The sequence below is a fragment of the Myiozetetes cayanensis genome, unplaced genomic scaffold, assembly GCF_022539395.1.
Source record: "Myiozetetes cayanensis isolate MyiCay16 unplaced genomic scaffold, myiCay2020 scf35, whole genome shotgun sequence".
In the NCBI taxonomy this organism is placed as follows: Eukaryota; Metazoa; Chordata; class Aves; order Passeriformes; family Tyrannidae; genus Myiozetetes; species Myiozetetes cayanensis.
Genome location: NW_026087577.1, coordinates 670,768 through 683,086, shown reverse-complemented (window position 1 = coordinate 683,086; position 12,319 = coordinate 670,768). Strand labels below are relative to the sequence as shown.

Genomic DNA, 12,319 nt, shown 5'->3' with positions numbered 1-12,319 from the left:
ACTCTCATTTCACCCCCCATTTCACGTGTGCGCGGGCGCTACGGCCTGCACATGCTTGCGCATGTGTGTCACACCCTGCGCGTGCCTGAGCTGCACGTGAACACACGTCCCCCCGCACACGCACACGCGTGAACACATGTGCGCCCCCGCACACATGTGTTGCCCTCGAACACGCCTCGCACACCCCCACCCAAAGGCTTGGGCTGGCGCTGCCCGCCCCCCAGCGCTCCTCCCTCCCTGGACCCAGCAGTGCCATGCCTTGAGTTTTCCTTTTTTAATAGAAAAAAACCGAAGGGCAGGAAAATTTACAGCTGGCTTGGCTTAAAACGGGTGGATCAAAGGCGTGGGAAATGGGGGCGGGGGGGGCAGCTGGGGAGGAGTGAGGGGGCTCCATTGCCCCAGGGCCGTGCAGTGTCCAGGAGTGGGGTCTGGCAGTACAGGGTGGGTGCCCGTGGGGTCGGCCCATGGAGCCTGGCAGGCTCAGCCTCCCCCGTGTTGAGGCTTTAAGGGATCCTGGGGGTGGGTATTTCTCGGGGTGACACCAGTGACAGCATCCATGTCCATCTGTCCCCACCCCACATCCTGGCCCCACAGCCACGTTCCTTCTCTGTGCCATGTCCTTTCCCTGTCCCCCCAACCTGCCCTTGCCTCCCACCCTCTCCCCATCCCACCCCCTTGCCCCGTCCCACCCCCCTGCCCCGGGATGTCACCTTATGTTAAAACACGTGTATTAAATTAAAAAAAAAAACAAAACCAAAAAAACCCCAAACCAAACCAAAACAACCCCCTCCGCCCCACCCCCCAAAAAAAAAAATCAAAACCCTTCACATTCACACCCTCCCTCCCACCCTCCCCAGCGTGTCCCCTGGCAGTGTCACGCCGCGCCCTGCCCCGGCACGTGGAGCCGGTTGTTGTCCACGTCGATGTCGCCGTCGAGCTGGAGGCAGCAAGCCTGGGAGCCTTCGTCCTCCTCCTCCTCCTCGGCGGCCGCCCCGGGCACCGGGGGCTCCCCGGTGCCCCCGTTGAGGGGCACCTTCTCCCGGTGGCGGGCAGGGGGGCTGTGGGGAGCGCTGCAGCCCCGCACCTTGCTGCGGGCCCTCAGCTGGTCGCGGTAGGCCAGCAGGGCCAGGCAGGCGGCCGCGGTCACCGTCACCACCAGCAGCACCGTCACCGTCACAAACTGCGACCAGTACGAGCCGGGGGTGCCGACGGCCGAGGACCCCCAGGCCAGCTCCTCCTCGTCCAGCCCGTCCCCCAGGGCCGCCCCGGCAGAGCCCCGGAGCTGATAGTGAGCCACGGTCCAGGTGTAGCCGTTCTCCGTGGCCTGGCACTTGTAGACGCCGGCGGTCTCCGGCTGCATGATGACCACCAGCGTGCGGTTCGGTAGCAGCACCGCATCCTCCTGGGCACTGCTGGGCTGCTGCCAGCTGTAGGTGGCCAGTGCAGAGTGGCAGGGACACAGCAGGTGGACGATAGCGTTCGGCTGGGGGTTGAGCACTGCGGGTGTTGAAAAGTGGGATGAGGCGGAGCACCTTGTGTGTCCCACCCCACCCCATGTGCCCCATCCCAACCCTGCGTGTCCCATCCCACCCTATGGGCCCCATCCCAACCCCGTGTGTCCCATCCCACCCCATGGGCCCCATCCCACTCTGTGTGACCCACCCCATTCTGTGTGCCTCATCCCACTCCATGTGTCCCATCTCACCTTGCATGCCCCATCCAACCCCATGTGCCCCATTCCAACCCCATGTGCCCCATTCCAACCCCATGTGCCCCATCCCACCTCATGTGCCCCATCCCACCCCATGTGCCCCATCCCACCCTGTGTGCCCCATCCCACCTCAGGGACCTCATACCACCCCATGTGCCCCACGCCACCCCATGGGCCCCATCCTAACCCCATGTGCCCTATCCCAACTCTATGTGCCCTATCCCAAATCCATGTGCCCTATCCCAAACCCATATGCCCCATCCTACCCCATGGGCCCCATCCCACTCTGTGTGCCCCATCCCACCCCATGGGCCCCATCCCACCCTGTGGGCCCCATCCCAACCCCATGTGCCCCATCCCACCCCATGTGCCCCACCCTGCCACGCTCCCATACTCAACCCTGCACGGTGGGATCCTCTGGTCCCCCCCAGGCCCGGGGCATGGCCACGCTCCTCCCTCGGTGGCAGGTGGTGGCCGGGCTCCCCGTCTCGATGTCCTGCAGCCACGCGCTCCTGCGGCCGGGAGAGCGGGCTCAGCATCCCAGTCCCCTCTGCACCCTCCTTCCCGTCCTCATCCTGGCGCTCACCTGTCCTCAGTGGCCATGTGGGCGGGCTGGCAGGAGCCCTTGGGGCTGTGCCAGGCGCAGTAGGGGTCCCGTGCCAGCACGCACTCAGCACAGCTCCGGTGCAGGCTGCAGTTGGCCAGCGGGACCTGGAGGACGCCTCCAGAGTAGCCCACATAGAGGGTGCCCTGTGGAGACAGAGGTGTGTGGCTGAGCCACCCCCCAGCCCCCACGCCAGGGTTGGGGTGGTGGCTGTTGGGTGGCCCCATTCCTCACCTTCCCTGGGGACAGCAACAGGTTCTTCACTGGCTCCGGCGTCTGGAAGAGCTGGATGCTCTCCACGATGTGGGGACCATCAGGCAGCTCCACTGCCTTGTGCAGGTAACCCTTGGCTGTGGGGCACAGGGGACATCACCAGGGCTTTGGAGCCAAGGGAAGGGTCAGAGGGGTGGCCCTGTGTGCACCCCCCCATGAACCTACCCGTGGCCAGGAACAGGACGCGGTAGGTGGTGCCTGAGACGCCACGAGTCTCATCCACTGCGATGCGCGTGTAGGTGACGTCTGACTTCACCAGGAGCGGCCTCCCCTGGATGGGTGACACCTTCTCGTCCATCAGGAAATGGTCTTTCATGAAGGTGAGGGCTTTGTCCGAGGAGGGAGCCACGGAGCACTGCAGGGAGAGAGGGGTCGGTGCTCTGAAACTGAAGGGAAACTGAGGCAGGGGAGGGGAGGGTGTGCTGTGTCACCACACTGCTCTGTGCCAGCATCAGTGGGGTGTAGAGGCACTCTCCCCACCCTGCTTGCAGTGTGAGCACACTGGGCAAACTGGGACAGACAAACCCCTTCCCCTGGGGACCAGCACTGTCCCTGGGAGGGTCTGGCCCCCCGGGGTGGGCAGCACTCACGCTGCCAGGCCGGGGGCTCATGTCAGGGCCGCTGTAGACAGTCCAGCGGGAGCTCTCCTTGTTCAGCTCCTTGTACTTGCCCTCGAAGACCTTCTCCAGATCCTCCTGGCTGTAGGCACAGACGGCGGCGCTGCCCTCCCTGCCTGCCTGCCTGTGGGGACATCCAGGTGGGCACCAGGAGGGTGCAGGAGCCCAGGCACCCGTCACACCCTTGGGCACTCACCACTGCGAGGTGAAGACGGCGTAGAAGTCGGCGCGGCCGCCAGGGCGGGGCAGGGCGAAGGCGTGGTGGATGACGTTGAAGGGGAAGTGGCCGGGCTGGGAGCACACGAGCTGTGCCTTCAGGAATGTCGTCCACTTCTTCTGCAGCACCTTGTCCCCCCCCACATCGCTCTGTGGGGGTCAGAGTGTGCTCAGCAACGGGAGCTGGGTACCCCCATTTATCCCCTGTCATCGTCCCCCATCACTGTCTGCTGTCTTCATCCCTTGTCATCATCCCCCATCACTGTACCCTCCATGGTTCCCTGTCATCATTATGATCCCCTATCACCGTCCAACGATGTCCCCCATCGTCATCATCTCCATCACTGTCCATGTCATTGTCCCCTATCATCATGCCCATCATGTGCCCTCATCGTTCCCCACCATCACCCCTCATCATTGTCCCCTACCATTTTCCCCATCCCCATCCTCCATCCCCCAACATCCCCATCCCCCATCTCTGTCCCCCCATCGTCCCCTGTCACCGTCTCCTGCCATCACACCTTGCAGACACGGGCCACCCTCGGCACCAGGAGCCGCTCGAAGAAGTCAAACTCTTCGGCCGTCTCCTCGAAGAAGAAGTAGACCTTGTCGTCCCCGGGGATGCTGAAGGAGGCCACGAAGGCAGCGTCGTCTACAGGCACAGCCAGGGCAGGTGGGTGAGGAGCTGGGGCCGAGGGGGCTGCAGGCACCCCTGGCACAGGGGTGTCCTTGCCAGGACCGTCCCTCTGCTCACCCGAGAGCCAGCGCAGGAAGGCGTCCGTCTTGAGCAGGGTGCGGGTGCCCAGCGAGCGGGAGATGATGGGCTCGTTGCCCTGGAAGTTGTTCATGGTGCCAGCGTAGAGCTCACCATCTGCTCGGGGTCAGGGCAGGGGGGTGAGCCACGGTGGGATCACCCTCACCCTCCGCTCCATCCCGGGAGGATGCCCACCCGTGGGGCCACTGGCCCCGTACTCACCCACCAGCAGGGCCGTGTAGTTGTGCTGGGGGTCGAAGGGGCACTGGCCCTTCCCGTCCAGGAAGGGTTGTCCTCTGCCACTGGGCACCAGTGTGAAGTTCTCCAGGTGCTGTGGGAAGGGGAGAAAAATCAGCCAAAGGAGCGAAAATAAACCCAAATCTTCAGGGAATGGATGTGGAATCCCTTGCAGACATGGGGTGGCCTTAGTCTTCAAGGTGTGTGCAGGGATGATGATGGTACCCAGCTCCTGTCACCTTTTCCCACTTTCCTGTTGGGGAGTGGTGTTCCCCATCATGTCCTCAGCAAGGGGGAAACTGAGGCAGGGATGGGGAGGCTGGGGTCACCTGAGGGGACCTGGGCCCAAAATTAGGGTTTCCCTGTCAGAGGAAGAGTCATTGGCAGCTGAGTGAGAATCACTGTGTGCTCCTTCATGGAGCACAAAGATACCCCTTGTGGGGGGACAGCAGCACCCCCCATCCCGGGGACACCTCGTGGTGTAATTCATTCCTGGGGCTGTGTTTTGTGGGTCCCCACAGCAATGACACAACCTGCCCAGAGACCCCCCCCGTGCCCTGTCCTGGGGGGACACTCACGATGTAGGTGCACGCAGGGCTGAAGGCGTAGGTCCCACAGACGTAGAGGTGGGTCTGGTTCAGGGCCACCAGGACTCGGATGAAGTTGAAGCACTCAGTCTAGGGGGGGAAGAGCAGAGTGGGGGGCTGGCTGAGCACCCCAGCAGCTCTGTGGGACCCCCTGAGCCCCCCCGGGCCATCTCACCTCTTGGCTCTTCTTCTTAAAAGCACACTCAGAGGTTTTCTCAGCCGTGGGTCCCCACACTATCTGCAGAGGGAAGGGAAATGGTCCTGGGCTGTCGAGCCCAGCCCCCAGGAGGGGAACTGAGGGAAGAGGAGAACCCCCCCACTTCCCCAAAAGTGGCGGCTGCTCACCGAGGCTCTTGCGTGGATGGTGCCGGGGCTGACGGCGAGGGCCAGCACGTGGTCACGTGCCCCCACATACAGCTCCTCCTCGCCCTCATCCAGGAGGAAGATGTCGTAGTGAGACACGTTGTCCTGGCTGAAGTGGGTGAGGGTCCGTCGCGGGTCCTCTGGCAGGAGCAAAGGGGGTGACGGGGGCCAGGGGACACACACACACCTCCCACAGCCACCGCCTCCCCGGGCGGATGTGGTAGCAGCTGCCACCACGGGCTGTTTCACCCCTAGTGCAGGAAATGGGGAGCAGTGCTTGCCCCGCAGCTCCCACATCACAGTCTCCACTTCCCCGTCCAGGTCCCCACTGCCCCCTACCACCCCCCCAGGTCCTACTGCAAGAGCTGGCTGTCCCAGACCCCAGAAATGGGGGGCATTTTTCCCCCCAAACTGTGCCTGTGATGTTTTGGGGCCAAGGCCAAACGGCAGTGCTCCATTTGGGGAATGCACTGCCCCAGGGTGCCAGCCTGGGTGGGGGTCACAAGCCCCCTGGGTACCCCCAGGCACAGACAGAGACTGCAGTTTCTCATTTACCCCCACCAGGCACCAAAACGGGGGAATTTTGTAATTCTGGTCATGGCTGTGTGGGAAATGGGAAGTGACAGCTGGAAGGGCACGGCCCCGCCATGGGGCACAGACCCTCCTGCTGCCCAGCCATCCTTCCACAGCCCCCCCAAACCCCTGCTTGGCCACCTGCCTTTCAGCTGGACACACTGTGCCTTGTCCCTTCCAGAGGCACCTTTTCCTCTGCTCGGGGTGACCCTGAGCAGACCCCGAGCGCCGAGCAAGTGACAAAATGGCTCTGCTGGGTCTGGCACCCCGGGGTGAGTCCCCAGCTCCCACTCCCACAGTTTCTGGGGTGCCAACCAGCCTCATCTGGTCCCCTCACCCACTGCATCCCCCGTGGCCACTGGCACAGTCCCCAGCCCCGGGCGGGGGTGAGGACAGGGGTGATGAGGCTGCGATGGGGAGCAGCCCACGGCTTCTGATGCTGGATACTCAGCCCTGCGGACGGACACTCCCCCGGGCCAGTGGTGTGTGTGTCCCCCCTCCCCAGCTGTCCCAGCCCCTCCCGGCCCTCCCCATGCTCCCCAGTGCCCCACTCACCGCTGGGGAAGGCGATGCGGGGCAGGGGCTCGGCGCAGAGCAGGGCAGCCGGCACCACCACCCCGCAGAGCAGGCGGAGGGCGGCGGGCATGGCGGGGGGCGGCAGGGATGTGCCCCGAGAGAGTCCCAGCACCATCCCTGCGGGGAGGGAGAGGTTGAGGGAACGCGCTGCTGGGCTGCGCGTCACCTCAAACCAGCGGAAACAAGACGGGGGAAGCAGCACCCGGAACAGAAGGGGTGGATGGGGGGGGGGGCGCCTCTGCGCCTCGAGTGGCCCCCCAGTACGGCTGAGAACTTCCCACTGCCGCTCCAGTACAACCAGAGATGTCCCCTTGCCCCACGGCGCTCCTGCCCAGGGGTGTCCGGATGCTCCGGCCTTTGCTCCCGCAGAGCCCCACGGTGCCCGTCCCCGTCAGGAGCTCCCCTGTCCAGCTCCATCACTGGCCAGAGGGTCCACAAAAAGGAGCAGGGAGTACACGGGGTACCTCCTCGCTGCAGCTCTTTCTTCAGCTCACACCAGAAGCGGTGGGGAAAGAGCCACGTCTCAAGAACCTCGCAGCCCCCCGGCCCCCTTTGCTCGTGGCCGCTGTGTGTGCCCGGCGAGCAGCGTTACCTCTCCGGTGGGAGCCAGCGGAGCCGCTCACCTCCACCCCTGGAGCAGCGGCAGCCGGGGGGAGCCTGAGCCCTGGGGGCTGCGGCCGCAGGACCCCCGCGGGCCCATGCCACGTCCAGCTGAAGGGTGGCCGCGCTACCGGGCCCCCAGCCCGGCCCGTGCTGGGCTCGCTGTAGCCCAGCCCAGCCCCGCGTGGCCCCGCCGGGACTGCGGGAACCTGAAAGTCCTGCTGGAAGAGGACGAGCCTCGGCAGGTTGGGGCAGCGGGTGCCTGCGCCCGCCTCCCCGGCCTCGCACCCCCGCGGGGACGGCAGCGAAGCCTGGTGGAGGCAGCGGGGATGGGAACTCGGGGTGCTCTGCTCCTCCAGCTGTGTGACCAGCGGGGTGGCAAGGGGTAAACGGGGTGCCCAGATGCCTGGGGGTTCACTTCCTACTTAGAGAAAATCTTTGGGGTGAGCAAAGCAATGGCATTTTTCCTGTGAGCTGTGAGGACCAACAGCGTGACTGAGCATCACCCTGAAAAACAGCACCCCAGGCCTGAGTATTGCTCCCCACAAACTGCCCCCTGGGGTCAAGCATCAACCCCACAAACAGCCCCCCAGGACGGAGCATTACCCCCATAAACAGCCCCAGGGACCAGGAATCCATCGCCCCCCACAAACAGCCCCATGGGGCTATTACCCCCACAAACATCTTCCCACAACTGAGCATTGCCCCCACAAACAGCCCCTTGGGGCCAAGCATTGCCCCCACAAACAGGCCACCCCAGGGCCAAGCATTTCCCCCACAAAGCTCCTGCAGCCATCCCAGGAACCTGCCTCTCTGGGGTCTCCATCCTCCACCCCAGGCCACTCTGGGATGGCTGTGAGCAAGAAATCCACCAAAGCCAAACCCCTGGGGTTCCCTGAACAGCACAGCCACACCTGAGGCACCCCAACATCCCTGTCTGGCCGAGGCTGAGGAGCATCCTGCCCTGTCGGGGCCTCCTTACCTGCCTCCCCCGGTGCCCTCACTGGCCCACCAGGACACGGAGCCCCGGGAGGGCAGTGCTGTCCCCACCACCTTGCTTGGCTGGGACAGAAGCTCCTTGTGAGTGCAGAAAGTAGGTTACTCTGCCCCGGATTTCCCACTTGGCGAAGGGCTGGCTGAGGGACGGGGCCGCACGGAGCCTTGGACATTGTTTTGCCCTGGGCCGGAGCCATCGGGGCCGCAGAGGGGGAGGAGGGATGGGAAAGGGAGCACAGGCTCCTTGGCAAGGCTGAAAGCTTGGGGAGGGGGCTGGGGGAAACACCCAGTGTTCTCCCAGTGCTCTCCCAGTGTTCCCCAGCACGAGCCAGTGCTGACAGGATGTGAGGCAGGAGCAGCCTCGAGGCTACTCTGTCAGAGTGGGAAGCTGGAATCCCTTCATAGCCCTGTCCCTCCTCTTTTCTGGGTCTCCTGGCCACAAGGGTCTAAGGATGTCATGGACATTGTCATTACAGCCTCCCTTATGGGATTTGGGAGCAAGTGTCACGAAGGGCCCCTCAGCACTGGGGTGGTTTCATTTACCCTCATGCTTATGGGTTGACCACGGCCGTGGCTCTGTGGATCTCGGCCCTGCTTGGATCTCCTCTTGGAGGATTCCCTGTAAGCCAGGGACGGAGCCAGGCCCAGCCTGTGTGCTCAGGAAGGAGAGCTGTGACAGCGTGGGGCAGCTGTGCAGCTGGTGGCACTGATCTCCTGGATACCCAGACCTTCCCAGTGCCTCGGTTTCTCACAGCAGGAAAGACTTTGACCCTTCTCTGCTGCTGGTCTCCAATTCCCTGCCCATGTCACCTCCCAGGAGTATCCCTGTGGCATGGGGGCTGGTGCAGGGATGCTCCCAACACCCAGAAGGGGCTGGGGAAGCTCAGCCTGGAAGAGGCTCCTTTGATCCACCCCCCTCCCAGACCTGGAACAGGGTGTGTGTGTTTTGGGAGATGGAAAGCAAGGGAGGAGGAGGAGGGGTGGACTAGGGACATGGGAAGATGAAGGGGAGGAATCTGGGGGGTGGGGATGCAAGGGGAGATGGGAGAGGATTCATGAGGGGGTGATACAAAGGGTGGGGAGAGCTGGGGGAATGCAGGTAAGAGAGAGGAGGATGCACAGGAAGGAGTTGGGGGTAGAGGAGGTGTGGAGGTGTGCACAGGACCTGGGGGAGGCAGAAAGGGGAGTGTAGAAGGGGTGTGAGGGCAGGGTGTGAGGGAGTCAGGGGGGATGCCAGAGGGTGCGGGGGGCTCTCTCCAGGGCCAGGATCTCAGGCCCTTTGTCGCTGACTGGCAGCATCAGCCCTGGGGGTCCCCAAAGCCCAGCCTCTATATGGCGACTGCCCCCGCCTCGCTCGTCCCCCCGCCCCGGCGGAGCCCCCGACCACCCCCGAGCCCCCCGGCCGTCCCCGGCCCCGGTCCCGGTGCGGAGGTACCGACCTGCGGCGGGCGGGCGGGAGCAGCATCCCCCGGCCCCGCATCCGGCTCACGTCGCCATGGCTACGGCAGCACCTCGGCCGGCCGCGGCCCCCCCGCGCCGCCAGACCGGCGGACACCACGACAGACGGACACGGGGCTGCGCGGCTCCAGCCCGCCCCGCCCCGATAGAGCGACGCACGTCCCCACAGACGGACCCCTGGCCGCGCGTGGGCGGGGTGGGTGCCCACCGGCACACGTGTAGGCACCCCCCCTCACTACCCAACACGCACCACTGACACTCCCACCCCAAGAGGAGCAGGGACATCCCTCTGCCCCCACACGTGTCCTGTCCAACCCCTCTCCTGACACACTCCCGTGCCACCGTAACCACACTGGGGCCCTTCACCTCGGATTTGCTCTCTCCTATAGGCGACAATTCCCTGCATCCCCACCTCAACACCTCCAGATCCACACCCCATCCCTTCACCCCCATCTCTGCACCTCACACCAGTACATCCCACCCCTGTAAGCCCACCCATCTCAGCCCCCCATTCCCACTCACCCATCCCAGCCAAGTGCTGCTGGCTCTGGTTTCCTGCACTACTTGCCTCTGGGGTGTCCCAGAAGGGGGTGGCACCAGGCCTCATGTGTTTACCCCCCCCACCCACAACACCCACAATTGATGACACTTTGCCCCTTGGAACTTCCCTTTCCAGGAAGCCTGGCCCTGCTGGTGCCGGCAGATACCACTTCTCCTTTGGAACTTACCCCTTTCCCCTTCCCAGGAGTGTGAGAGTGGGGTGTCCTGAGCCCCAAAACAGGATCCCCAGCCCCCACTTCCTCCCTCTGCAGCCACCTTCCCCACACGACCCTGCAGGTGACTTTGCCCCCAGTCCCCGCTGCACAACCACACACGAGACACTGGGAGGTGCCGGTCTCTGCACAAGCTGGGGTGCTGAAACAGCACCCCCAAAAGCAGCAGGCCTGGAACAGGTCCATCACTGGGGGTACCTGCCCTGCCGGGGCTGGGGAGCAGAGCCAAATGCCCCCCCAGTGGCTCCCCTGCTTCCCGTGGTGTTTGGGAGGTCGGAGCCTTTCCCAGGGAGCTGTAAGGAGCTTGTGCCTTGTGCCTGCTGGCACTGGAGGCTTATCTGGAGCCTGCTGGAGGGACCTCTCCCACCTCACAGCCCAGCCACGGGCCCCGAGCCCTCCCTGGTCCCCCCCAGGGTGCCCTGTGGGGGTCCCACAACATGCAGTGCCTTGGGGTGCAGCCTCAGGGGGTGGCAGCGGGCACAGGCTCAAATCTTAACTCCCCTTTGGGATTAGTGGGGCAGCCTGACCTTAATCCCCCCGGGTACGCAGGGGCTGGAGGGGCCGGCGTGGGGCTGGCAGGGCCCCCAGCACTTGCTCGGCCATGGCCCGGCTGGTAAACCGGTAAACTGGTAAACTGGTGAACTGGTGGCTGCCAGAAACTGGGGTCACTCCCAGCTCTGCCCCATCCCAGTGATTGCTCCAAGGCTCCCTGTGCTAGGCTTTCCCCCAAAAAAACCTGGTGGTCCTCAGTGGGTACCCAAACCCAGGTGCTCCCACCCAACCACGGCCCCTCTGCAGAGACTCTGACACTCAGTGCACAAGTGAGTGAGGCCAGGCCATGGCTCCTGCTCTGGGCACCCATCTGCATCCTGACAGACTCTGGGGGAACTCCGAGCAGGGCTCAGCCCCATGGGACAGCAGGAGGAGCAGGAGAAACCCTGCAGTGACTCAGTGCTTTTGCTGGAATGGGGCTGGAGCTCTGTCACTGGCTCTGTCACTGGCTCTGTCACTGGCTCTGTCACAGTCCCCGTAGGGGCATGTGAGGTCTCTGAGGGCTGTACATGCTCCCCAGAGGGCTGTGCAAGGTCCCTGTGGGGTGTGTATGGTCCCCACGTGGCTCTGTAAGCTCCCCATAGTGTGTGCATTATCCCCGTGGGGCTCTGCAGTGTCCCTGAGGGTCTGTGCAGGGACCCCACACGTCTCCAGCCCAGCCCTTCCCCAGTGTGACCCAGCCCGGGGGTGTCAGGACACTGGGGTCCCGTGAGGGGCATGGGGAGGACCCGGGGCATTATTTCCTTGTTGCATTTCCCCATGGCAGTTCCCCAAGGCAGTTCCCGTGTCTCCTGGCTTGTCTCCTCCTGACAGCACGGCCAGGCAGCAGCACGAGCTCCCGGCTTCTCCGTGGGGCTCCTCCCTGCTATTCCAGAACCCGCTATTTTGGGCACAACCTCATGACTTTTGGGACCTGGCAGTGCCAGGCTCAGAGCTGGGATGGATCCCCACAGAGGGGATGGGTTGCAGCATGGTGGGGGTACCTGCCCCAGCGCTGTGGCACAGGCATGTCTGAGCTGGCAGAGCTGGGGGGCCAACGGGGCACAGGCAAGGGGCCAGTGTGTCCCCGGCCAACCTGTGAGCACCTGCCCCGGAGAACTCGCTGTACCCCTCTCCTGGGAGGGGACAGGCATCTCTCTGCATCCCCACAGGCCCAACTCAAGCTGGGAGGTGTCAGCGATGCCCCAGAGACCCCCTGGCACCCCCTACCCTTGTGAGCCTCAGCCCTGCCGCGCCCAAACCCGGGATGACGTGTCCCCGTGCGGCTCGGGGGGACCCAAATGTCCGAGCGCCGGGGCAGGGGGTGCCCCCGGGACGGGCACTCCGGGTACCTACCTGGCTGTGCCTGCGCCCCGGCCGCCCGCCCGCGTCCCCTCACATCGCGGCTCCCCAGCGCTGTGCCTGGTAAAGCCGATTAAGTGCCGGCTTT

General features: G+C 64.4%; 1 protein-coding gene across 1 annotated transcript; it reads right to left on the bottom strand.

Annotated features, from left to right (window-relative positions):
• Positions 1-868: 868 nt before the first annotated feature.
• Positions 869-9,273, bottom strand: SEMA4A (semaphorin 4A). Its single transcript, XM_050327884.1, has 15 exons — positions 8,094-9,273; positions 6,491-6,628; positions 5,345-5,502; positions 5,175-5,237; positions 4,991-5,089; positions 4,398-4,506; positions 4,176-4,292; positions 3,943-4,073; positions 3,402-3,571; positions 3,179-3,329; positions 2,754-2,943; positions 2,550-2,665; positions 2,298-2,461; positions 2,111-2,223; positions 869-1,497 (listed from the first exon to the last, which is right to left on the bottom strand). The coding sequence occupies exons 1-15, from the start codon at positions 8,302-8,304 to the stop codon at positions 875-877; spliced, it is 2,553 nt and encodes an 850-aa protein (XP_050183841.1). The 5' UTR covers positions 8,305-9,273; the 3' UTR covers positions 869-874.
• Between the last annotated feature and the right edge of the window lie 3,046 nt (positions 9,274-12,319).

Excerpts from the sequence above, each read along its gene's own strand:
- SEMA4A (XM_050327884.1), bottom strand. The coding sequence starts at position 8,304 with ATGGCTCCGGCCCAGGGCAAAACAATGTCCAAGGCTCCGTGCGGCCCC. Across the intron at positions 5,090-5,174 it reads TTAAGAAGAAGAGCCAAGAG|ACTGAGTGCTTCAACTTCAT; the intron begins GTGAGATGGCCC and ends TTCCCCCCCTAG. Across the intron at positions 2,944-3,178 it reads TGAGCCCCCGGCCTGGCAGC|TGCTCCGTGGCTCCCTCCTC; the intron begins GTGAGTGCTGCC and ends CTCTCCCTGCAG.